Source organism: Nerophis lumbriciformis, linkage group LG01 (assembly GCF_033978685.3).
Source record: "Nerophis lumbriciformis linkage group LG01, RoL_Nlum_v2.1, whole genome shotgun sequence".
Taxonomy (NCBI): Eukaryota; Metazoa; Chordata; class Actinopteri; order Syngnathiformes; family Syngnathidae; genus Nerophis; species Nerophis lumbriciformis.
This window is the reverse complement of record NC_084548.2, coordinates 28,266,806-28,294,640: the sequence shown is the minus strand read 5'-3', so window position 1 is coordinate 28,294,640 and position 27,835 is coordinate 28,266,806. Positions and strand designations below refer to the sequence as shown.

The 27,835-nt window shown below is 40.8% G+C and overlaps 1 protein-coding gene and 1 long non-coding RNA gene across 3 annotated transcripts in view; one reads left to right on the top strand and one right to left on the bottom strand.

Moving 5' to 3' along the window:
• Window positions 1–27,740, bottom strand: LOC133618149 (chloride intracellular channel protein 5-like). 2 transcript variants are annotated; one of them, XM_061978624.1, is made up of 6 exons: window positions 24,579–27,740; window positions 13,335–13,444; window positions 10,220–10,345; window positions 5,887–5,993; window positions 1,984–2,165; window positions 1–1,606 (listed from the first exon to the last, which is right to left on the bottom strand). In XM_061978624.1, exons 1-6 carry the CDS (start codon window positions 27,420–27,422, stop codon window positions 1,445–1,447), a joined length of 3,531 nt encoding a protein of 1,176 aa, XP_061834608.1. In that variant the 5' UTR covers window positions 27,423–27,740; the 3' UTR covers window positions 1–1,444. The 2 variants fall into 2 exon arrangements, with proteins under 2 accessions (XP_061834608.1, XP_072769272.1); XM_072913171.1 differs by lacking the exon at window positions 24,579–27,740 and adding an exon at window positions 15,550–15,583.
• The window catches only part of LOC140678811 (uncharacterized), a 43,290-nt gene continuing 31,937 nt past the window's right edge, over window positions 16,483–27,835 (top strand). Inside the window, exon 1 of the long non-coding RNA XR_012050427.1 lies at window positions 16,483–16,531. This is a non-coding gene — a long non-coding RNA (uncharacterized lncRNA). The remainder of the gene's footprint in view (window positions 16,532–27,835) is intronic.

The following is a 27,835-nucleotide window of genomic DNA, read 5'->3' as shown; positions in this document are numbered from 1 at the left end:
TATATACATATAAAACTAGCATAACAAGCACACACGTCGTGTGTCTTGTGGTTGCACTCCAAATACAAAAAAAACCTAAAATAATTTTACCTTGTGTATGCATGGGAATATTTGTGGCATTGTTGAACACTGGGAGTTTCGGAGTTATAAAACAGCAGTGGTTTCACGTAGTCACCGCTAGCGTTAGAACAAACTCGCAGTTTGAGGCGATTCTTCATCGAGTTGTGTCCCGGTAGTGCCTTCTCCTACGTTGTAATAAAGTCCGCTGTGGAATCTTTTTCGGTCCCATCAAAATTAAAGACTTGCTGCGGAACAAATGCCCCTTCGCCGATAAAGTCCTCGAACTGAAGGGGCTGCAAGCCCGGAGGCAAAATAGCTAAAATGCTGGGTCAAAGCAGTTGTCTAGCAACCTAAAGTTCAGACACATTTAAAGCGTTTCTGGTCACACAAAGTGATCTTTAAGACCGGCTGACAACTCTGACATGCACAATGTATAACAATACATGCACAATGTATAACAATTGTGGAAATAAACCAGAAGCGCTGCTCGCAGTCGATGGTCTTTGAAATGGCTGCGGCTGTATGTACAGGATGTAAACAGGATGTGACGTAGAGGCCCCTGCCTCTTCTCATTGTTTGCACACAGATGCATATTTGGCCCTATGTAAACGTTCGTAAACCGAAAAGTACGCAAAGAGGCGTAAGTAAATAAAGGTTTCACGTCTGTATCCTGTTGTTATTTTTCAGAAGCTAAAAATGAAGGATTGAAAGGACAGCATTGCATTTGGGTTATAGGTGTCGTACCAGACCCCTTCCTCTGTTCATGGATGGTTCTTCAGCTTTGACATAGCACTTTCCTCACTCCCCTCTCAAAACATTTGTCCTCCTTGTCCAGAACATATACATTTTTGTCCTAAAAAAGTGCTGTTTCTCTCAATGAGGTGCAGGTAGACAGCTAAGTATGCTTGCTCATATGTGTTGTGTCATGCACATGTTTAGTAGTTGTTGTGTTTTCCCAATCCATAAATCAATGCAGTCGTCACTGCGCTGGACAGCATACACCAATATGTTTTTTTATATATCTTAACAACTGTCTTAGAATAGAGTGACTCCATCCTTGTCTGGTAGAGGATAAATACTTTGGATTCTGTACAATGCTATCAGACTAGAGCTGTCCTATCTATGTCTATGAGCATAATTTATTCAACCTGCTCAGATGAGAGACCAAATGTATTTTAAGACAATATTAACAGTCAAGTTCAATGCCCTGAGAATACAATGACCTGAACAATTGAGATTGTATTCTATAGCGCAAGCCTGTAGGTCCACACCTACATGCGTTAATCCACAATGTATAGTTACCTTTTGGGACATGTTTTCAAATACTGGTCACTTGTTAGTTCACATTTCTCATGACCACCTTGATCTTCTGTAGGTTTCGACCTTATTTAATTTTTTTTGCAACACCCACATAAGCAAACTCAATTTCCCTCTCGGCCGGGCAGGTGCTGCTGAACTCCTCCCTCTGATAGGCACAGTTCAAGTACCGCCAAACAGCTGTCATCTCAGTCGGGATTTCAAAGTTACGATACTTCATGGCCACCACCTGAAAAAGCCGCAGTATACAGTTGATACCTCAACATTTTCATTTCAATATGTGGGAAATAAAAATAAAAAACGGGGAAAAAAATGTATTCTACTCAACAAACTATAATACAAAAAAAAAGAACATAAATGTTTATGTTTATATATGTCAATATAAATTTATATATGCCCTGACTGGGACCAGAACATAAGTTCTGGTTCCAGAACCTAACAATGGATAACTCGGTTGTTAGGGTCACTAACAACGGAGCTATCCATTCCAAAAAACTAGTTACTTAGTTAATTTTCCAAAAGTGTTTCGTACATGACCAAGTGTCTCAGCAGACTCATAAAGAAAGAAGAAGGAGAATGAAGGAATGATGGTTTTTAACAATGAACCTTTAGGATGTGTAGTTTAGGGAGCAGGTTGCAGTCTGCCAGCGTGAGCTCTGGCCCGTCAAGGAAGCTCCTTTTGGACTCAGGGACATCTCCCGGGGCGTCGGCGTCTATCTCCTCTGGTAAAGGAGTCCGCAGGAAGTCGTCAAGGTGACGAAGAGACTTCAGCAACGCTTTCTCTAAGACTGAACAGAAAACAGGTTTAAACTAGAGATGTGATGTTCCCAAAAAAAAAATTTCTTTTGAATGGCTTTTTTAAGTGAAGGATGAGAGCCTATTAACAATTGCAAGACGTTCTTTTGTGAGCCATTTTATATACAAACTTCCCAGGCATGTGCATAGTACACAATTGACTGGAAAATTAATCAAAGGGAACAAAGCAGTATTAGGATTAACAGTTCCAGTTAATTGTTCTGTTGTACATTTGTGGACTAGTTCAGGTGTACACACATCAAGGGTTCTATGATTTTGCGTTCATATTTTTATCTTGTCCAAGTTTCATTGTAGCTTTATTTATATTCAATTGTAGACATATTATTCTTATCTATTAATCGTTTATTTCTATCTGTGCTTGTGATCCACAAATTTATTTAGGTTAGGAATTGTCAATACAAATTGAAATATGCCACCACCTTATGGAATGTTTACAATGAAAACATAAAAGCAAAATAAAACTTTTGTAAATTTTTCAGGAACATTCTCACCGATATGCTCTGTGTAAGTTTGAATTGTTCTGATCCATTTATAACTTGTAACTCCTACGAGTAATTTTTTCCTTGTTAAAAAAAACAAGTTACTTTAGTGAAAATAAATAAGAAATGTAACAACAAGCCAGTCTTTTGAAAGGCTCTTTGAAAAAATCATTTAAGATCCAGCTCCCTTCAAACAGACATAAATCCCATCTCTAATACAAACAACAGGATATTTTTCAGGGGACTGGTGGTTATTTCTTCTGGGTCAGATAAAACAGGCTAAATCATTTCTCTTGTTATAGTAAAAATACAAAAAACCACAGTGAAGTATTTTATCAAACTAAAACAAAGAACTGTGGTACACAGTCCAAACAATGCTGTGACCTATGGTGGTCCACTGTAAACGTCACTGTAAACACGTTTCTCTTTTTTTATCGCATACTAGGCAGTATTGATCTCCACATCGTAGATCTGGAAGTTCATGTACTTCAAACAAGTTTACACTGGCAGAATTGTTTGTTGAATATTGATTTTCAGTTTTTTTACCCTAGATTTTACTGTGTTTTTGCTGGCAACGTTTGAGAAGGGTCTAGGTGCAGCTGCAGACACTCTAAATTGCGCCCCCAGTGATGACGACAACATAAGTGAACAATGTCTTAAAGACATGCTCAGAGTGAAGTTTGACAACGCGAGAGTACACACTTGATATGTAACATGATCCAAGATGGCTAATGCAATGCACCATGGTTGTTATTATTTCAGTTGTTGTATGTATGGCTTTTTTAGCTCACCCCTGTAGGCACATCTTTAAAGGCCTACTGAAATGCGATTTTCTTATTTAAACGGGGATAGCAGGTCCATTCTATGTGTCATACTTGATCATTTTGCGATATTGCCATATTTTTGCTGAAAGGATTTAGTAGAGAAGATCGACGATAAAGTTCGCAACTTTTGGTCGCTGATAAAAAAGCCTTGCCTGTACCGGAAGTAGCAGACGAGTAGCGTGACGTCACAGGTTGTGGAGCTCCTCACATCTGCACATTGTTTACAATCATGGCCACCAGCAGCAAGAGCGATTCGGACCGAGAAAGCGACGATTTCCCCATTAATTTGAGCGAGGATGAAAGATTTGTGGCTGAGGAAAGGGAGAGTGAAGGACTAGAGGGCAGTGGGAGCGATTCAGATAGGTAAGATTCTGTGAGAGGCGGGTGGGACCTGATATTCAGCTGGGAATGACTAAAACAGTAAATAAACACAAGACATATATATACTCTATTAGCCACAACACAACAAGGCTTGTATTTAATATGGCACAAATTAATCTTGCATAACAAACACCTCCCCCCTCCCGTCCATATAACCCGCCAATACAACTCAAACACCTGCACAACACACTCAATCCCACAGCCCAAAGTACCGTTCACCTCCCCAAAGTTCATACAGCACATATATTTCCCCAAAGTCTCCAAAGTTACGTACGTGACATGCACATAGCGGCACGCACGTACAGGCAAGTGATCAAATGTTTGGAAGCCGCAGCTGCATGCGTACTCACGGTACCGTGTCTGCGTATCCAACTCAAAGTCCTCCTGGTAAGAGTCTCTGCTGTCCCAGTTTTCCACAGGCCAATGGTAAAGCTTGACTGTCATCTTCCGGGAATGTAAACAATTAAACACCGGCTGTGTTATCCGGCACACCAGTCAAGGGGTGCATTCTACGGCGGGGGTGCGTTATCCAGCACAACACCTGCCGCAATACACCGCTTCCCACCTACAGCTTTCTTCTTTGCTGTCTCTATTGTTCATTGAACAAATTGCAAAAGATTCACCAACACAGATGTCCAGAATACTGTGGAATTTTGCGATGAAAACAGACGACTTAATAGCTGGCCACCACAATCCGTGACGTCACGCGCAGACGTCATCATACCGAGACGTTTTCAGCAGGATATTTCGCGCAAAATTTAAAATTGCACTTTAGTAAGCTAACACGGCCGTATTGGCATGTGTTGCAATGTTAAGATTTCATCATTGATATATAAACTATCAGACTGCGTGGTCGGTAGTAGTGGGTTTCAGTAGGCCTTTAAGGGGGCGCAGCTTAGAATGGGCGCGATTTAGACTTAAAATGGGCCCAACTTAAGGCTGGAATCTACTCTGGCATCGCATAGCTTGCGTCCACCCCGACGGCATCTTGTTATATAATATATAATTCTAACGTTAGGGGTGGCGGCCGACTTGTAATTCTATTTCAAAACACTAAGGGGCAGTGTCTCCAGAAAGAGCAACTGCAGCTGTTGTTGACTAGATACTGTTTCCTTCTTGTGAAGAGTGACGAAAGACGACACTGGAACTAAACATTCACAATCAGCAGTTTACTTTTAATGGATGTTTTACTTATAAACCATATAATACCTTTGTAAAGATAGACTGTGCAACTTCTGAACAAGTTGCAGCAGAGGACGCTATTATTATTATTTGCAACGCTATTCGGCCGTTCGGGACATGGGACAAGAGAGAGCTATCATGTAAATAAAACTGTTAAATAACTATTGTAAGTTAAGGACACGGCAACGCGAACCTAGGTTTTTTGTGGGTGCATGCAAGCCTTGTGGGAGGGTGCGCAGGGGTAGAGGGCGCGACGGCGTTGCCTATGCAAGCTACGTGACGCGAGAATATACACCATGCTTTAGACTTAAAGTGGGCACAACTTAGAGTGTCTGCAACTGAAGCTAGATCTACTTACTACTCTCTGTCTCCTCAATAGCTATGGTGCTGTTGAAAGGAAGGAGAAGCGGAGCGCACCTGAAGACATTTACCACCAGGCTTCTTTAGCTGATTGCTTTCACCTGCAACGCTGGAGGTTCTCCTGTAAGCCTCACACAAACTAGACTCTTGCTTGATCACCGTTGAGATTTGCCAGTCTTTAGTTTCCTCTGAGTACAGTATTTCATGCTGAACTTGCTACTTTTGTTTCTGTTTTTGCTCAGCCTTTGCTTGCCTTCCCCTTGGCAACTTTGTTTTATACTGTTTTCTAGTATTTCATAGCAGAGGCTACTTTCTCCTGTGCCATTGTTTTTTGTATGGCCCTGAGCCTGAGATTATCAATCTTCTCATACACTGCACTGCTTCTTCTCTTTGCTCCTGGGTGCAGCTTGGACAGACCCTAACAGGGAAGTTGATCAATTGTACTGTAAGAGCTCTGTGTGTCCTACCTTCATTGGTGTCTTTCCTGGCATTCTTGATGTAAGCAGAGAACTTGGCAAACACATCGATGCCGGCTGTGTTGGCTTCAGGATGTTTAGAAGCCAGTCTAGGGTAGCTGGTGACAACACAACGTGTAACAGAATGAAACCTGACCACTGAAGGAATATATTCCTTAAATATTTGCATGCTGTCATGTAAAACACTAGATTTAATGTTTTTAAACACTTATCTGCTTATCAACTATTATGAAGTGTACTTGTTAGAGAAAAGGGAACCCTTGTAGCCTGAGGAATAGATATAGCGCATGTTGGTTAAGGAGCAAACGCGCCAAAAAAGTGCATCATCAAAAAAGGGTTGTAAAAATCGCAAAATCTTGGGGAGAGATTTTACGAGCTAAACACACTTAATCCTGAAGATATGGTCAAACCAGATGCCAGGCTACCCCAAGCAACAAAATCAAGAAGGACCAGAGGAAGACCCCACCTGTTAGAGAGTTAAAAGGAATATGTTCTCCTGAGAACTAAATGTCCTGCAGTGGACATTTTTGTTTTGTATAACAGTTATTTTTACCAAATGTCTGGCTCTGACAAAAGAAATAGAGTTATAGCAAACACAAATATCCACTGCAGAGGACATTTATTCAAACGCTGCTACACTCAATAAGTCTGCTTTGTCAAGAAGGTCGACTTCTTGTGGTCTTATTGTCATTATTTTGTCAATCAATCACCCTGGTAAATACATTACATGAAAATTGATCGAAGTTGGTGAAACTGAAATAAACAGTTACTTGGTCTGTTTTATTCGAAACTTGTATTCACACCTGGTTTTTGTATTTGTGCACGATTGGATTCTAAGTGAGTTGTTCATTAAATGAGTTCTGTCCTGCTCATTTCAGGGGCTGTAGAGAATAGATTGAATCCCAGTGGGGCACTAATTGGGATGAAAATGTTTATGAAAACAATTTGTCTTGGGAAATAATGCTTACTGGTACGTGTGGACCTCCTCACAACTAAACTAAACTCAAACTGAACTTTCCCTCACCTCAATGGAGCCACGCCAGCCTTTAGCCAGCGCCTTTCAACCTTCTCGAGCCTGTCTCTTGGACTAGAAGTGGCCACCTCAAACACATGTGCGCGATAAAAAAACGATAAAACTCATCTCTTACTTCCAAGAGCCAAACAGTTCCCAAATGACTTCAAAGTTTCAGATAATCTGCATTTTGACAAGTTTTATTACTACTTATTGTCCAAAAGCACAAAAAAACACTGTGCTAATGCAATATGAGAACCACAATTGATAAATAGTAGTGATGGATTATTGGTATATATGGTATTTTGGGATGTTAAAAACAAAAACAATGTACACAAAAATGAACACGATATCACAAAACCAAAAAAATATCCAAATCGTAGATTGCATGAATCGTTCTGCCCCTACACATGACTAAATTAGTTTCCATCCATCCATCCATTTCTACCGCTTATTCCCTTCGAGGTCGCGGGGGGCATTGGAGCCTATCTCAGCTACAATCGGGCGGAAGGCGGGGTACACCCTGGACAAGTCGCCACCTCATCACAGGGCCAACACAGATATACAGACAACATTCACACTCACATTCACACACTAGGGCCAATTTAGTGTTGCCAATCAATCTGGGTTCTTGGCCGAAACGCTCAGAAACGGCAGCCTCCCCCTCGACAACGCCAACTATGTTGCAATTAGACAGGGGTCAAAGGATCAGCTACAGATTTAGGAGTGTCATAAAAATGAAAGCAGGGGTCATTTAAAAACATGCCAAGCTCATGATACTGTACTTCTACATTATGTAGAACGAGAGTAAAACTTTTTAAATATAGACCATACATAAGACGGAAAAATTGACAGTAGGATATGAACCCTTACAAGTCTGTATGCTATGTTTCCTCATAGCGGTAGTTGGTCTGACCTCAAGATGCAGAAACAGGAAACGCTATGCAGGTAAGAAAATATTTAATTATCAAAAAGAAGAAAAAAAAGCATGAATGTCCTTGGCAAGGCAAGATTGGCAAAAACTTTAACGGAAAAAAAGCAAACTGTCAACAAAGAACAAGCCAGGAAGGCAAGGTGACACTGGCATTTTAACCCTCTTGATCAGTGATCAAGGCGTGGGAGGCCTGGCTCGGATGGTAGAGCGGTCGACCAGAAACTTGGAGGTTCTTGGTTCGAACCCTGCTTCCAGATTCTGCCAACCTACTCACTTCCGCTGTGTCCTTGGGCAAGACACTTTACCCACCTTACCACCCAGGCTCCTTGCAACCGGGTAGGTAAACTACACAGTTGCCGAGGGCCCCCAACTGAAAGGGGCAGCTGTGGCGTAGGAACAGGCAGAACCTGGTTTTAGCAAGTCAAGTTGTCGGAAGTGGCGGCAGCTGGGCTTTGGTAAGTCAGGGAGGTACAACTGGCGCTTGGGTTGATGTGTGGCTGCCATACTTGCCAACCCTCCCGATTTTCCCGGGAGACTACTGAATTTCAGTGCCCCTCCCGAAAATCTCCCGGGGCAACCATTCTCCCGAATTTCTCCCGATTTCCACCCGGACAACAATATTGGGGGCGTGCCTGAAAGACCCTGCCTTTAACGTCCTCTCTCACCTGAAACCTTCACCTTAACAGCCGCATGCTGTTCAGGCGTCCGCTTTTCCTCCATATGAACAGCGAACCGGCCCAGTAACATAATAATGTAGCGTTGGACAGGTTTAACAATGGCCTTTCCTCGAAGATGTCAAGACATGCTGAGACGTTATATGATCTTTTAACTGGTTTAATGGTAATGCAAGGCATACTTGGTCAACAGCCATACAGGTCACACTGACGGTGGCCGTATAAACAACTTTAACACTGTTACAAATATGCGCCACACTGTGAACCCACCCCAAAAAAGAATGACAAACACATTTCGGGAGAACATCTGCACCGTAACACAACATAAACACAACAGAACACATACCCAGAATCCCTTGCAGCACTAACTCTTCCGGGACGCTACAATAACACCTACGGCTTTTGGAGCTCAGTGCACAACTGCACACACAACAAGAAGGTGACGAAGCAGAAGAACAAAGAAGAGACATGGCGACGACGAGTAAGAAGAAGAAATACGCTTTGAAGTTCCAAGATGATTGGAAGAAAAAATAATTTAATTTCATCCAGAAAAGCTCAAAGGGTAAGGGGTATGCTGCCCCCCATCTCCCGAATTCGGAGGTCTCAAGGTTGGCAAGTATGGTGGTCGCTGAGCTGGGGCTGGCTGGCTGCTATAGCCAGAGAGAGAGTCCATGCAGCAAGGGCTGCGCTGGCTAGCAGAGAAGGTCATGAAAAGTTTGGCGAAGTGAATTATTAAACTCGGGCAGAGGCAGCAAGGAAGGGTAGGGTGTCCACACCTGAGTGTGGTGAAGAGAAGGTCCACCTGGGAAAACCGCTGGGGACTGCTTTCGTCTACAACAAGGATGAGATGGCAGCCTGGCCGTGGCACTGGGCCAGAAAGAGTACATTGCAACGAGTTGTGCTTCTGGGCCCCACTCCATGTGCTAGGATTCCTTTAAACCTCCCAGGAAATGTTTTGGTCCACATCGCTGACAGGTGTCTCTGCTAGGTCACTTGTGGGCTGGACCATTCTGTCAGGTTTCCTCATAGCGGTTCTTGTACAGTATGTGACCTCAAGATGCAGAAACAGGAAACGGCTTACATGTAAGAATATATGTAATTATTAAAAATAAAATAAAGAGCTGTGTCAAAGGCAAGGGCACATGAAGCATAGACCGATGAAATGACAACCAAAGCATGAGCGTCCTTGGCAAGGCATGACGAGCGAAAACGTGAATGGAAAACTGCGAACTGTCAGCAACGAACCTCCATCAATGATACAGCCAGGAAGGCAAGGTGAAACAGGCATTCAAACCCTCTTGATCAGTGATCACAGACAAGTGAGTACACTGATGACAAATCAAGAGCAGGTGGTGAGAACAGTGCAGAAGCATTGGTGAAGTCACTGCAAGACAAATTCAAAACAGGAAGTGGAACCAAAATAAGAGAGCTGGAAAGGAAGTAAAGAAAGACATAAGGAAATAAAAAAATAAGTCAGGCACTGTAGTTTTTTGACGATTTGGTTTCGGTCTTAACATCTTGGGGCTCAATCCTACACAAAACATGACATTGCAGTACCCTCTGCAGTACAATTGGCTGTCATTGGACCATCAAATTGTAATAGTTTAGAACTCTTGATTTTGGGCATTACAATCTAAATACTTCTTGTCAAAGTGGACAGCTATTCCACTCTTATTACTGTGTAGTGCACTTGTGTTTGTGTACCGTGGCGGGGTCAGTTTCTCCTCCAAGAACTCTTCTATTTTGTTGACGTCCACCTTGACTTCACCATTAAAGGTCATGAATGGAGGGTTGGTACCAGGAGCGAGGTCCTGTAGATCTGCAGGTTTCCTGACAACACAAAAGCAACATGTAAAACCAGGGCAGTGTTACTGCAATCAAATACCTTACACATAAATCATACATGCAAGAAACATAACATTTGTGGTCAACGCGCTTTGAGGGATACAGTATACTGGCATACATATAATACAGATATACTTAACGTTTCTTCAAATGCTCATTGATTTATGGATAATTATTTGTTAAGTCCTGCAAAGACATTTTGTTCGACGGCAACCAGTCTTGCACACGTTTGACACACACTTGTTTGTTAGTCTCTTGAAGGTATGTACCAAGTTTTGTGAAGACATTTCTGATTTTCGGTTTTATAATAGCACTGCAGCCGATGTAAACCATAAGTATCAAACAAAGAATATATATATATATATATATATATATATATATATATATATATATATATATATATATATATATATATATATATATATACGTATATTATCGGTGCCTCAGGTAAAATAGCGTACAACTTCCTCATTATGCACCAATCATGGTTACAAGTGAGGTGCGTTCAGGAACCCTGAAATTATGAGCATGAACGTGATGATACAAGCAAGTCGATTTTTTCTTTACTTTTGTATTCATTATTTTTATTCTAATCTGTGCTGTACAGCCCCTCAAGCAAATCATATTGTTGATTGTTTTTTTCCCTCCGATAATGGCTTTTTTGCCGATATCCGATATTCCGATATTGTCCAACTCTTAATTACCGATACCGATATCAACCGATACCAATATATACAGTCGTGGAATCAACACATTGTTGTGCCTAATTTTGTTGTGATGCCATCTGGATGCATTAAACAATGTAACAAGGTTTTCCAAAATAAATCAACTCAAGTTATGGAAAAAAGTGCCAACATGGCACTGCCATATTTATTATTGAAGTCACAAAGTGCATTATTTTTTTTAACATGCCTCAAAACAGCAGCTTGGAATTTGGGACATGCTCTCCCTAAGAGAGCATGAGGAGGTTGAGGTGGGCGGGGTTGAGGTGTGGGGACGGGGGGTAGGGGGTAGCGGGGGTTGTATATTGTAGCGTCCCGGAAGAGTTAGTGCTGCAAGGGGTTCTGGGTATTTGTTCTGTTGTGTTTATGTTGTGTTACGGTGCGGAGGTTCTCCCGAAATGTGTTTGTCATTCTTGTTTGGTGTGGGTTCACAGTGTGGCGCATATTTGTAACAGTGTTGTAGTTGTTTATACGGCCACCGTCAGTGTTTCATGTATGGCTGTTGAACAAGTATGCCTTCCATTCACTTGTGCGTGTGAAAAGCCGTAGATATTATGTTAACGCAAAGGCAGTGCCTTTAAGGTTTATTGGCGATCTGTACTTCTCCCTATGTCCGTGTACACAGCACCGTTTTAAAAAGTCATACATTTTACTTTTTGAAACCGATACCGATAATTTTGAAACCGATACCGATTATTTCCGATATCACATTTTAAAGCATTTATCGGCCGATAATATCGAACATCTCTAAATTTAATCCTTTATTATCTTTGTTATACTATTGACTATTTAAATTACTGCTCAACTTGAATGTCACAAAGTTTGAATGGAACAGAGTAGAATAGAATAGTATAGAACAGAACAATCCTTAATATTTCAAAATAGAGGAGACATTGTCTTAAAACTAAATTTGTGTGCTGTTTTTATAAGTACCAGTTCATATCCTTATGTACCAATTTGCCAAATGTAAACGATAATTCTTCCCTCGCCACCAAATGGCCTGCCAGTCAAAAAGGCTCCTCTTATAGAAGATGCATTCTATTCATCTCGACTTCTTTAAATGCGAGTTTGCGATATCTTGTGATCAGAAATACAGTTTTTGATGTTTTCTTACATGCTGACTGTTTTTCGTCTGTACTGTAGTTTTAGCCATTATCAGAGCTGTCTGCTGACGCTACCTTCGTCTCCCAAATACAAACCTCAAAATGCGCCGTCTTTTAAATTTTGAAAAACAATAGCATGTGCCACCTGTTTCATTAGTAGGCATGAAATTTAGTGGAGATGTCTATCATGACGGGATGCAGGAAAACGTCTCGAGAACTCATTTTGGTTATGTCAGTGGTTGTTAACCTTAACCTTGTTGGAGGTACCGAACCCCACCAGTTTCATATGCGCATTCACCGAACCCTTCTTTAGTGAAAAATAAAAAATAAAAAATTTTTCAAATTCAAGACAAAGTTATATGTTTTTGGTAACACTTTAGTATGGGGAACATATTCTAAGTAACAAAGACTTAATTTAGAGTTTTTGGACACTAGGGGAACATATTCTCAGTAACAAAGACTTAATTTAGAGTTATTTGGTTAGGGTTAGGGTTAGAAGGTTAGGGCCAGGGTTAGAGGGTTAGGGTTATAATAAGGCCATGCCGTTTAAATCATTAATAAGTACTGGGACGGCGTGGCGCAGTGGAAGAGTGGCCGTGCGCGACCCGAGGGTCCCTGGTTCAATCCCCACCTAGTACCAACCTCGTCATGTCCGTTGTGTCCTGAGCAAGACACTTCACCCTTGCTCCTGATGGGTGCTGGTTAGCGCCTTGCATGGCAGCTCCCTCCATCAGTGTGTGAATGTGTGTGTGAATGGGTAAATGTGGAAGTAGTGTCAAAGCGCTTTGAGTACCTTGAAGGTAGAAAAGCGCTATACAAGTACAACCCATTTATCATTTATTTATCATTTACTTAATGATGACTAGTTAAGAGCCAATATGTTACTTATTTGCATGTTATTAAGCAACTAATTAATGGTGAATATGTTCCCCATACTAAAGTGTTACCATGTTTTTTTACTGGTGCATATGTACTGACATTCACTCTGCGTTTGAAAGTCATTTTTTTCATGCAAACATGAGCCAACTCCACCTAACATGTTCATTATACTGACTTTTTGTGTCTGCACTGCAACCACATCATTTCCCCATCGTTGGATAAATAGATTCTATCCTATCCTATCATGTATAATGACGGTGACATCTTTACCGCTTGAGGTCAACGGTGGTGACATTGAAAATAACTCCTTTGAGCCAGAGGATCATGAAGAGTCGCTGGGAGAAAGGACAGTTCCCAATGCTCTCCCCATCGCTCCCTGCCTATAAACATACACACACACACACACACACACACACACACACACACACACACACACACACACACACGCACACAAACAGACACACACACGCACATACAGAGAAATAAAAAAAAACATGAGTTATAGGGTGAGACGGGGTTGGTTGTCACACTTATTATATCGCTCAAATTGTGATATAGAAATTTACAGAATTGGGATCAGATCTCATTTATGTTGTCTTCTCTGAAGTAGGACAGCTAAACTTAAGGTGAGAAGACTTTTTGTGTTTTTTCATGTCAAATAGTACATCTTCAGCTCCTCATTATTTGTCATCTAGTTTTTTACACGATGACTTTATTTCAAACAAATAGTCACATTTAAAAAAGTGGAAAGGGAAAGCTACAGTTTAGTTATTATCTAGCTAAGTAGTTACATGGTTGTTAAATATTCCTTTTGAGGTTGGTTTTCACATCTACGCATATATTTATACTTATCATATTTACAGTATGCTGGCCAAAAGATAAGTTCACTGGCCATGTTCCTTGCTCATTCTCTGTTAAAGTACCAGTTGTCATGTCTGTGTAATCATGTTTTGTTTTAGTCATGTTTTGTTTTGTTTAGTTATTGGACTCTTTAGTTTCTGGCTTTTCACTCCCTTGTCTTGTTTCCATGATTACCCATTAGTTTCACCTGTTCCACGTTTGGACTCATTGTGCACTCTTGTTTGTCACCATAGCCACCCATTAGTTTTCACCTGTCACGTCACGCACCTGTTTCACGTTTTGAGTCACGCACCTGTTTTCGTTAATCATGTCTGTAGTATTTAAGTTCATTGTTTTCAGTTTGTCTTTCTGGTGACATCCCGCATTTATGCTCTTCATACCCCTGACTCTCTGCTTCACACTTTGTTTACCTCTGCGCACTTCATGCCATGTCCAAGTAAGTTGTTTCTATTCATGCCACAGTTAGCAACTTTTGTTCATGTCCTTAGTTTTTTTGCCCACGTGCAAGTATTTGTTTTCATAGCCAAGTTGTTTTACCTCCGCTGTGAGCGCCTTTTGTTTATACCTTTTTGTATTTTTTTGAGTTAGAATTAAAATGTATTCACCTTCACGCCATGTCTGGTCCAAATCATTAGCAGCACGGGAGAACAAACCTAGCCATAGTCCAAGTCTTGACACCAGTAGTACCAGTGGAATAACAAGTTGCCTCTATATTGCAGCTATTATCATTTATGTCTGATTTATGACACCAAAAGACTTCCAAAGTTTGCGAATGAGTAGATATGATCAAAATAGTATCAATCTTACAGAGATTCCCTAGCCATTTCGAGAGATAATGAGGAAACCAGTCGCGGGATCGTGTGAAATAGTGGTAGGAACTAAAGATCCCTTCCCTATCAACATTAATGCTAATCAGGAAGACTTTGTGAGAGCCAACAACTATTACTTTTGGAAAAAATATGATCCAGGACCTTATATATTTGAGCCCGATCACAAAGAGGATGAGCAATAAGTTTTAGAAGCCGAGTGATAGATGCCGTTTCATTTTAACACTAGCATCCGCAGCATTGCTAGGTGCTAAACATACAAACTAACAATAACAAACCAGAATAAAACAAACTCTTACTGTATGTAATATTTCCACTCTCGCTGGGATGCGGACCGACGTGACGCTCACGTAATTCTGTTTAGATAAAGATTCAATCCCAATCCCCACAAAAAGTTCCTGCAGGAAGCATCTTGTGGGGTCTATTTCGCCATCTCGGGGGTTGTCAAAGTCGACCAGCCTGTCAGACCATGGCCACATTTGTCCACTACCAAGTGAGAGCTGCTTGATTTAAATTCTAGAATTTACTTTTAGCAAGTTTGAGACGAAGCAGAAGCAGCCGTCGGCTCATTTTGTCAACAATAGCAGCGTAAGCTAGCATTAGCTCACTGCTATCAATGCGCCGCTAAAAATAGTCCCATCTGCATTGGAGCTTATATTAACAATATTGCTCATGTTTGGCTAATTTTCAGGTCACAACATTTAAATGGAATATTGTTGGCAGTTTCTGGAAGTTTTTAGAGAGAGAGCAACAGAGGACCCTCGATATGTTGAATCAATTCTTGGCGATTTAATTACGTTTTCGAATGCATAAAAAAGCCAAGCATATGTGTTCTTGTCTTCCATAAAGATTGTGAATGATAAACACCACAACTCTTTCCAATGTTTGCATATATCCAGTGTGACTGATCAGATAACATTGTCAGAGTGCAGAAGCGGTACTACAGTGATGTCAATCTCCGAAAATAGCTGAAGATATTCAGAGTCCAATTCACAAAATGGCTGACTGAAAATTTGGTATTTTGTGTTGTTAATAGTGTTTTCACATACTTTGCAAATTGTAAATACAATTGGATGTGGTTTAATGCAGTGTTTTTCAACCTTTTTGGAGCCAAGGCACATTTTTTGCGTTAAAAAAAATCCGGAAGCACACCACCAGCAGTAATCTTTAAAAAGCGAAATTCAGTAGATAGTAAAAAGCCATTGTGGCAATTGTTGGGTATGACTTTAAACCATAACCAAGCATGCATCAATATAGCTCTTGTCTCAAAGTAGGTGTACTGTCACTACCTGTCACATCACACAGTGACTTATTTGGACTTTTTTGCTGTTTTCCTGTGTGTAGTGTTTTAGTTCTTGTCTTGCGCTCCTATTTTGGACTTGTCGTAAGTGCGTTCACTTCAAACTGACACAGCGTACATGACTTGGAGGAACTTTTGATGAGAAAATATTGTTGCGTTACAAACTTTAGTGTGGTGTTGCTTCCTTATCTGTTATTATTTAAAGCTGCTTTTAATGTGTAGCAGCTGAACGGAATGTGACAGGGTGTCATAATTACGTCGGTCATGTTGTGTTTTTTTGTTCTCCTGCCTTCTCTTTTATTTTGTGCCTTCATTTTCCCTACAGTACATTTTTTTTCAGTTCATTCTTCCTCAGCGAGGGTCTCACCTGCAACCAATCAGTCCGTGGACTACTTAAACTTGGCACAGACAGCTGTGCCTTGCTGGTTACCGTTCCCTGTCCTTCCACCTCGCATGCGTTGCTTGACATCCAAGTCTGGGTATGTTTTTCGCCTTTTTATAATGCACCTAACTAGAGATGTCCGATAATGGCTTTTTTGCCGATATCCGATATTCCGATATTGTCCAACTCTTAATTACCGATACCGATATCAACCGATACCGATATATACAGTCGTGGAATTAACACATTATTATGCCTAATTTTGTTGTGATGCCCCGCTGGATGCATTAAACAATGTAACAAGGTTTTCCAAAATAAATCAACTCAAGTTATGGAAAAAACAACATGGCACTGCCATATTTATCATTGAAGTCACAAAGTACATTATTTTTTTTAACATGCCTCAAAACAGCAGCTTGGAATTTGGGACATGCTCTCCCTGAGATAATCCAAATACCCACTACAACTATGGGAAATACTATACTTTGACTTTCACAAAGTGCATTATTTTTTTTTTTTTTTAAACATGTCTCAAAACAACAGCCACAAAAACAATGAAGGCGCACAGCTTCAGTCCAGAGTATACTAGAGCATGGGGGGGGGGGGGTTGAGGTGGGCGGGGTTGGGGGGTAGCGGGGGTTGTTTATTGTAGCGTCCCGGAAAAGTTAGTGCTACAAGGGGTTCTGGGTATTTGTTCTGTTGTGTTTATGTTGTGTTACGGTGCGGATGTTCTCCCGAAATGTGTTTGTCATTCTTGTTTGGTGTGGGTTCACAGTGTGGCGCATATTTGTAACAGTGTCAAAGTTGTTTATACAGCCACTCTCAGTGTGACCTGTATGGCTGTTGACCAAGTATGGATTGCATTCACTTGTGTGTGTGAAAAGCCGTAGATATTATGTGACTGGGCCGGCACGCAAAGGCAGTGCTTTTAAGGTTTATTGGCGCTCTATACTTCTCCCTACGCTCGTGTAGGCGTTTTAAAAAGTCATAAATGTTACTTTTTGAAACCGATACCGATAATTTTCGATATTACATTTTAAAACATATATTATCGGACATCTCTACACCTAACCTTTGTGTGTTTTTCCATCCTCCATGAGGTAGACTGGATATCTTTTGTGGACTTTTCCTTGGCTCTGTGTGCCCTGGCTTTTCCCCCTGCCGACCTCTGAGGTTCCAACTTATTGACTACCTTATATAGTGTGCGTTTCTGCCCCATCACATTTTGTTTGAATTTTTGGACTTAATTAAAGACTTTTTTTTTTATTCCAACTTGCCTTCCGTCTCTGCATTTGGGGTCAACACCTTGTCTAAGTTGTAACAGGTCAGCTGGCACAAAAAATACCAATAGCAGTATCATTAGTCCGGAATCTCCACGGTCCTCACGGACCGACCTAATTAGGAACAGGTACCAATATATACATCATGAGTGAGCTGAAATTCATCCCAGTACACCCTGGCTTGTTCACACATACTGTACCTCTTAACACTGTATAGTATACTATAGACACTGTATACATATAATTGAATGGATAAAAGAAAGGTAGTGAGGAGGAATATGAAGCAACAGCAATGCCATTAAGTTTTGGCATTGAAAATAGATGTTGGCACTATGAACACTGAACAAATAAACACACACTTAAAAACACTATTTGATTCGAATATTTTCATATTTGTGTAAGCGTTAAAGCTAATTGACAGTTATTTTGCACCAAAATTCTTCTGTGTTGTTCTTATTCCACCCCATGTTTTACCCTCAACTAGGGATGTCCGATAATATCGGCAGGCTGATAAATGATTTAAAATGTAATATCGGAAATTATCGGTATCGGTTTCAAAATTATCGGTATCGGTTTCAAAAAGTACAATGTATGACTTTCTAAAACGCTGCTGTGTACATGGACGTAGGGAGAAGTATAGAGCGCCAATAAACCTTAAACCTTCAAAATGACGTCACATGCGGCTCATTGAATATGCGCGGTGGTCAAGCCAGCGTCTGTTCCTAATGGGTTAGGCGCCATTTAGCCTTTCTCGAAAAAAAATGCCCTGTGCTTGCGTTGTTTCGGCTGTACGAACTGGTTCAATCTTGAAAAAGATCAACGTTTCTTCGGAGTTCCTCGAGAGTTTATCAAGAATGGCGGAAGAGTGCAAGAACAATTTCCCTTGTGGATCAATAAAGTTTGTCTAAGTCTAAGATTATATGAAAAAAGACGACAAAAGTACCACGCACTCCAGTACAAAGGAACAGAGCTGAAGAATGCACGAGTTTGCAGCATTAAAGGTTTGTTTGATTGGCCTTTAAAGGCCTACTGAAATGCGATTTTCTTATTTAAACGGGGATAGCAGGTCCATTCTATGTGTCATACTTGATCATTTCGCGATATTGCCATATTTTTGCTGAAAGGATTTAGTAGAGAACATCGACGATAAAGTTTGCAACTTTCAGTCGCTGATAAAAAAGCCTTGCCTGTACCGGAAGTAGCAGACGAGTAGCATGACGTCACAGATTGTGGAGCTCCTCACATCTGCACATTGTTTACAATCATGGCCACCAGCAGCGAGAGCGATTCGGACCGAGAAAGCGACGATTCCCCCATTAATTTGAGCGAGGATGAAAGATTTGTGTATGAGAAAAGTGAGAGTGAAGGACTAGAGGGCAGTGGGAGCGATTCAGATAGGGAAGATGCTGTGAGAGGCGGGTGGTACCTGATATTCAGCTGAGAATGACTAAAACAGTAAATAAACACAAGACATATATATACTCTATTAGCCACAACACAACCAGGCTTGTATTTAATATGCCACAAATTAATCCTGCATAACAAACACCTCCCCCCTCCCGTCCATATAACCCGTCAATACAACTCAAACACCTGCACAACACACTCAATCCCACAGCCCAAAGTACCGTTCACCTCCCCAAAGTTCATACAGCACATATATTTCCCCAAAGTCCCCAAAGTTACGTACGTGACATGCACATAGCGGCACGCACGTACGGGCAAGCGATCAAATGTTTGGAAGCCGCAGCTGCATGCGTACTCACTGTACCGTGTCTGCGTATCCAACTCAAAGTCCTCCTGGTAAGAGTCTCTGTTGTCCCAGTTCTCCACAGGCCAATGGTAAAGCATGACTGTCATCTTTCGGGAATGTAAACAATGAAACACCGGCCGTGTTTGTGTTGCTGCAGTCGGCCGCAATACACCGCTTCCCACCTACAGCTTTCTTCTTTGCTGTCTCCATTGTTCATTGAACAAATTGCAAAAGATTCACCAACACAGATGTCCAGAATACTGTGGAATTTTGCGATGAAAACAGACGACTTAATAGCTGGCCACCATGCTGTCCCAAAATGTCCTCCACAATCCGTGACGTCACGTGCTGACGTCATCATACCGAGATGTTTTCAGCAGGATATTTCGCGCAAAATTTAAAATTGCACTTTAGTAAGCTAACCCGGCCATATTGGCATGTGTTGCAATGTTAAGACTTCATCATTGATATATAAACTGACTGTGTGGTCGGTAGTAGTGGGTTTCAGTAGGCCTTTAACATTTAGTGTTTTTCCCATTTAAGTATTAACTTGATATTATTTGTATTTCTTAAGACACATTTTTGCTACGAGTTTTACATAAAGCACCAACTCGGCGAGTCGAAATAGAATAAATCAAATGTGAGCAAAACCTAAAAGAGTTAAACTTTGACCAAAGGCAGCAATTATGAATGAAGCTGTCAGCACATACACAATGTTGACATCTGTCATAAACGGCGCGTGCAACGGCAGGGGCAGGCAACAAACATGACTGGAGACACAAAGTGCAACTTTACCCGAGCAAAAACGATGCATATTTATCTGGAAGAGTCTTGATACCAATTTCCCTGACCCAGCCGCACACAAAGACATTGTAGACCTCCATGCTTTTCCAAGTTTTATTCTGTTTTGTCATGTAGAATGATGTGGGGACGGCCACATTGTAGAGTGGCCGTGGCCGCAACCTGAGGGTTCCTGGTTTGATCTCCAGCTTCTACCACCCTAGTCACGTCCTTGCTCCTGATGGGTCGTGGTTAGCGCCTTGCATGGCAGCTCCTGCCATCAGTGTGTGAATGTGTGTGTGAATGGGTGAATGTGGAAATAGTGTCAAAGCGCTTTGAGTACCTTGAAGGTAGGAAAGCGCTATACAAGTATAACCCATTTACCATTTACGATAGTTCAATATGTTTGGGAACCGCACCGACAAAAAATATTTTATCACACGACAAATATTTTTTTATATATATATATATAAAGTGTAGGGATCTATTCCATTGCATAGTTAGATTTTTTGCTCATATCTGCTTTTTGCAGGAAGATATAGGCCCCTTGTGTACGCTGCTTGCTGTACAACAGTCATTTTAGCTCGGTTGAACCCCATTGGCTTTCACTCCCGGGAAGAAATCACTTATCGTAATACAAGCAATATACTGTGTTTTGCAATTTAATTGTCAGAATGTCATACACAAACTTTAAAAACATGTTTTTACTTGAATGCATGTCATATTGAAAGTTTTTGAGTTTCATCTTAAATTCAGATGGGTGTAATTTGAAAGGATATTTTTGCACGGGCATATGCATTGACCTGATCTCTATCACGTTTCGGGTAAGAAAAACATCTATGGTCGAAACAAATAAATACTTAGTCAAAAAGATAATTGCTGAGTTAACACGTGTTGACAATTTTAGGCTAAATACATATGTTTCTACAATGCCAAAAAACTAATGAAATAATTGTTCTGGATCAGTAGAAGACAGGGATTATTAATGATCAATGGATTTGGTATAAATTGGGGCCCAATGTGATATGTGTTGGGGTGATAAAGCCCAACTCAGACTTTAGTTATTGTTGGTCTGAAACAATAAAAGTTGAAGTAAAAGTGTGACCACAGCGCTCGGCACCAAACAGCAGGCTAATCAGCTTAGCGAGCAAGAATGCAAAGATTAGCCTTCCACCTGCAGCAGAATAACATTCCTACACCCTAACTTGGTTCCATGGATACGTGCTATAGTAATACAATACATTTTTACTACTTAATGACTTAAAAAACTGCAAAAATGCAGCAGAAGTGTTTAAGTGTTTTATCCACTTAGGTCTGAGAACTGTACTTTGTGTCATAAAACTCCATGACAGTTTTTGGACTTGTGTTGGTTTTCCTGTGTGTGGTGTTATTCCCAATCCAGCACTATTGTTTTTTTGTTTCCACTTCATGTTTGCCTTTCATTTTCTGCCAATTCTTCCCTGGCCTGTGCATTGCCTCTCTCACCTGTACATGATTGGCAATCAGGACACACCTGTTCCTGGTTGCCAATTTAGGATGCTTGACATGCCAGCCCTACCCTCTCATTGTCATGTTCTGTGTTGTGCACTTCATAGCTGGAATAGTCTTCCTGAAGTTGTGAGGCAGGTCTCAACGTTGGCAATGTTCAAATCCAGGCTGAAAAGACTTGTATTTAATAGTGCATGTGACAACTGAACATATCTTATCCACACTCTTTGATTGGTTTTAATTTTAATTAATTGTGATTGTTTTTATAATTGTATTTTTTAATTTGAAACTGTTTTTTATTTTTGCCTTCTTTTAATTTTCTGTAAAGCACTTTGAATAGCCTTGTGTACATACAAATTGTGCTCTATAAACTTGCCTTGCCTTACAGCACTTATCCACACTTAACCCAATGAATTTTATAGAAACCCTGTCTCAATGACGATGAATGATTTTACAAAATGTCTACACATATACACATACACATATACATACATACATACATACATACAAGAATGTGGAAATATGGCACCTGATAGCCATAAGACGTAACTGCACTTCTTGTCCATATAGATAAAAATAGTGTGCATGTATGAGATTTCGAGCTACCAATTATGGCCAAAGTAATAACGACTATTGTTATCAATATTAAATCATGATTACCGATTGTTAGGTAAAGCAGTGCTGGGGTGTGAACTTAATACCATCATGTAATTTGTAATGTCTAATAAAAAGGTTTTAGATAAATGTTATTTATATATCAAAAGACAAATATTAGTTTTTTATCCATCCATCCATCCATTTTCTACCGCTTATTCCCTTCGGGGTCGCGGGGGGCGCTGGAGCCTATCTCAGCTACAATCGGGCGGAAGGCGGGGTACACCCTGGACAAGTCGCCACCTCATCGCAGGGCCAACACAAATAGACAGACAACATTATTTTATTTAATAATATACTATTGTCAGCTTTTTGTCATTACATGATGCCTTTATCTCTATTTATACATTTTAATAGAGGGAGGTTTTTTTTTTATTATGGATCTTTCTGTGTGGAGCTTGCATGTTCTCCCCGTGACTGCGTGGGTTCCCTCCGGGTACTCCGGCTTCCTCCCACCTCCAAAGACATGCACCTGGGGATAGGTTGATTGGCAACACTAAATTGGCCCTAGTGTGTGAATGTGAATGTGAATGTTGTCTGTCTATCTGTGATGGCCTTGCGATGAGGTGGCGACTTGTCCAGGGTGTACCCCGCCTTCCGCCCGATTGTAGCTGAGATAGGCTCCAGCGCCCCCCGCGACCCCAATGGGAATAAGCGGTAGAAAATGGATGGATGGATGTATTAATTTTTTAAAGTTATGTCCATCTATTTGTACATGTAGATAATGTATCGGGACAGATCCATTAAGAGTTTGAGCAGAAATATGTCATATAGGAATTAATTATACACAATAAAACATTAACAAAATGCTGTCACATGAATGGTTTTTGAAGTAATACCTTTGTGACATGAAAAAAACACAAGTAATGTAAATAAAAAACATGGCGTTAACTTTTTGATATCAAAATAAAACACAAAGCAGTTTGGCTAATGAAGATGAAGTCTAATAAACACGCTTTGTTCTTCTCCTTATGGTTCAGTACAACAGTTTGGCCAACAAAAATAAAGAGAAGTGATACCTTGCACATCGAATACACAATCTTCACATCCTTCGTTCAGTTTGATGAGATGACAAAACATTTTAGCTCGTATTGATGTTATTTGAACACTGATACATTTTGCAGTTAAATAAAGGACGAGTGAACGTCCCAGTAAACAAACTAAAGACTTTATAAACAAGTTGTGGGACAACGTTCCCGACACATCGCCTGCTGCATGTTTCCTCACCTCATTAACTCTCAGTCACAACAGCTAAGGGACGCTCTATTCAGAAAATAAAAGCAACATCAAATACTTTTTCTCCTACGCTGTATACTTTCAGCGTGGGGACAAGTCCGTCTGTCTCCAATATTGTCAACACCTGTCTCTACCTAAACACAACAGTGCGCTCTTAAGCGCACGCTGGGAAGCGAAGGAAAATGACGTTAAACCAAGCACTTGGCTCCAATTACTCCAAGGGGAAATCTCTGGAGCAAAGTCTGTGTAGTTAGTCCGCCATGATTATCAAACCAAACGACGCAAGTGCGCATGCGCCTGACTTCTTGTTGCCTAAAATGCATTAATAAATGATGTTTTTCCGAAAAATAAAAATTAGACGGTATTACTAACTATCTGAAATTGTATCGCAAATTATCATTACCGTTTACCGTTACATCCCTAGTCCATTAACAAGTAAAAAGTCAAGGGCGGTTATGGCATGTTCTTGCCGCCAATGCTGGTAAAAAATGTTAGGGCATTACGGCAAATGATGAGGGTGGTCGTGGCAGTTGCAGCGGTTGCTGTGGTTAAATTCGAGCCCTGGCACTGTAGCAATGCTGACAAAGTACCATAGCGCTATTAATCCATCCATTCCTATCACATGATTTCATGCCATTAAGAGATTAATATAAACACAATCTCTATTTACATGAATTGTTTGCCAACATATTACGGCAAAAATACAGATGGCTATGTGTGAGTAATAATTGGGTCAAGGGAAGCACTTGGGGTAAGCGAATGCGACCAGCTGTTTTGAAGTCAGCAATGTGAACTACATGACCAATGACTAGTTCTTCATTGCCCAAAGCGCACATTCCAAAGAAGCCACAACACCATACAAAAATTAAGTATTACATGCTGAACATTATGCATCATGGATTTTCTATCTACCTGTGTTGGTAATATAAAATATATAGTGCACTTTGTCATACCTTGACATAAAGTGAGATCTCATCATCTTGGTCCAGTGTTGCTTTTGTTGTGTTCTCCTGAACAGCAGGCAAAGCTCTCTCCACCGCTTTGTGAGACACCATTTCCTGTCTCCTCTCTGTCAGCTTCTCCGGATAGGGTAAAAATGACTGTCCATCCTCAAACAGCACTACCTTCTTCTTCTTCACTTGCTGCTCTCTCTGTTTTGAAAGGACATCATCCTTAATCACTGACTTTAGCTCCTTCATCCATTCGTCCCTCACAGGCACACTTAAAATCTCAGTCAAAGCATCTTTCTTCTCGCCAGTCTCTATTTCTCTGACATCTGTTGTCACAAGATTTTCTTCCTGCTCTTCTGGTGCTGCCTCGTGTTCTGATTGCTCTACTTTAATCCATGCATTATCTTTTCTCCGAGTGGACAACAATTTCACCTCCTTCCTTAATGGCTGTGGATCAAGACAAAGTATCTCGTTCTCCATGGCCTGTTTCAATTCTTTGACTCGACCATTCATATCCACTTCCAAGTCATTTCGACCCAGCTTCTCGTCTTCGTCTGGGTCTGATTTGTTACTTTGTGTCAGCTTGTGAAGGCATTCACTTTTTGTCAGGACAATGGCATTTTCACATTGATCACCAATAGTCTCCAGACCTTCAAGTTCTGTGTTTTGAGCCTTGTCTATCTCATCAACGTTATCATCTAAAATTGTCACAGGTTCTGCTACCAATTCTTGATATAGCCTCTCCCCCATGTTGTCTCTACTATCCATATTTTCTTTGCTTCCATCAACTATGGACTCCTCGAACATCATCTCCTCCCCAAGCAGGTCCACGTCTTTTTCTAGTGCAAAGTCGTGCTCTGTTTGGTTGCTTAAATGTATATCCTCAATCTGGTGATCAAGCTTAATAATGTTTTCCAAGTCTTTCTGCTCTGGATCTTTGTCATTCTCAGCCATCTGCAAACTCATTTGCTCTTGCTCCTTAATTTCAAATATACCCGTTCCTCCAATACAACTGTCTTTGTCTAGTTTATTAAAATAAGTGATATGCTCAATATTAGGTTCATCTTCAGTTTCCAGACTTGGTGTTGTATCTCTATCTGAAGCAGGCATGTTGACATCCACACACTCCAAAATCTCCTCATCCTGGAAGTCAAGTTGTGAGATGCTATTGGATTCCTGTTTACCTGAGCTGACGATATTGTCATATGGGGTATTTTCAATATTTTTCTCCTTGTCCTTCAACTGTATAGTCTGATCAACAGTGGGTTCAATTGGAGCTAAGTAAGGTATGATAACCTCACTTTCAGGCAAACCCTCGTAGGGATCTGTTTGACTTTTTACCTGCATTGCTTCATCCGTGCTAGCATCTTTCATTTCATCCTCTGATCTGATAGATGTCTTGGCAGCGTGCATGCCATTACCTTCAAGGTTTTTCTGTGAATCTAGAAGTGAGGCTTGAACACTGTGAGTGTATTCTATGTTGTCATTGACAACAGCTTCATCTGTGGTCAGTGCACATTCAAAGGTCTCGTATATATTTGTAGCTGACCCTTGAACGCTGTGAGGGTCCTCATCCATGGTCATCTGGTGCTCTTCTAATCCTTTGACATGCATATTTTCATGTTCACTTTTCTCAATCATATCTTCTGTTACGTCCACAATGCCCTGTGTGTTATCCTCATCATTTTTCCCGTTTTCGTCTTGGTCATCTTGGCCTTCATCCAGTGACGTATAGTGACACATTAGACATTCGGGCACCATGTTCATGTCATGCGGTCTTTCCTTGCCCAGTAAGCTTTCCTCGTTCCCAGATGCTTTATCTGGCATTCCATGTGCTTCATTTGTGTATCTTTCTGTACCACATTCATCCTTTGCTGAGACCTGAGACTTCATGTTTGTTTTCTTTAGCCTTCTCTCTTCCTGCATGACCCCCTTTTTCCCACTGGCTTCTTCTGTGTCTTTGTGCTCATCATTTTCTTGTTGGCAGTTATCATCTTCTACCAGTCCTGATATGTGACAAAAACTTTCGGTGTTGATTCGGTGATGCTGCTCATCCTGGATTCCACCCGCTTTCTCAGTCTCTCCGTCTTCACCGTCACTAATTTCATCTTCACTGTTGTCATCTTTGCTATCTTCAAATTGCAGCGCATCTGGTAAATCAATTTGGTTTTCAGCAGTCCCTATCTCTCTTTTATTGGAGCAATCTTCCTGGATAATCCCCTCATTCATTGATTCTTCTCCATCGCCCTTTTTTGTTTCACTGCCCAAAGCCAAAATGTCAACGCTTGTCATGACATAATCCTTAATTGATGTTACTGTCTGGAGTTCTTCCACATCTTCCACTATTAGCTGTGTACTCTCTATGTTCATCTGCAGACAGTTTTTGACCTCTTCGTTACCTGCCGCTTTGTCATCACCTTCAAGTTCCATATGTTTGATTTCTACTGCTGCCAAAAAGTCTTCAGTTGATGTCTGTAAAGCTTGTACCCCAACACTGCTCTCTTTCTCATTTTGTTCATCTTTTAGTTCTTTTTCTCCTTTCTCTCCGCTTTCCTCCTGTCTTTCTCCATGCCCATCTTGTCCCTCTGTCACTACACTTGGTTTTAGCTCTATTGGGAGGATTCCTACTTCTTCTGCTTCACCCTTCTCTGGACCTTCTTCTTCAGCTGGCCCAACCATCAACAAGACATCCTCCCCCACCTCGTCGGCGAGTTCAATTTCCTCATCTTCAGCATTTCCATTTTCTCCTTCAGTCTGTGTGTTTGCCTCTGGACAAAAAGTGACCAGCCTCTGGACCACAGTGGAGTCTGACAGGTCCGTGTTGGCACAGAAGTCTGACTGAGCCATTGAAAAAATATATAAAAAACTGTGTTGTGGATCTGTTGACAGTTGCGTAAGCGGTCCAGAATTTCAAGATAGCAAAGATTTTTTAAGTTCCTAAATTTTTTCCAAAGTGATTTTTCCCAAGAATGCGAGGTAAGATTGATGCAGTATTCCAGATTGAAATGTGTCTTGAAAGAAGTTACAAAGCAAATGCTGATAATAGGTTTAAGCAAATACAATTTCAAGACTGCTCCAAAGACGACTTAAAAAACTGCTAAGTTGACCGTCGTCTTTTTTAAAAGAAAAAAAAACCTTACTATAAATAAAAAGGAAACAAGGAGCAAGTAGTCACCCGTAGCCAGTTGCCGAAAAACGTATTGCAGCTTGAGCACAGTTGGACAACCCTAACAAGCTACTTCTCTCTCTCTCTCTCTCTC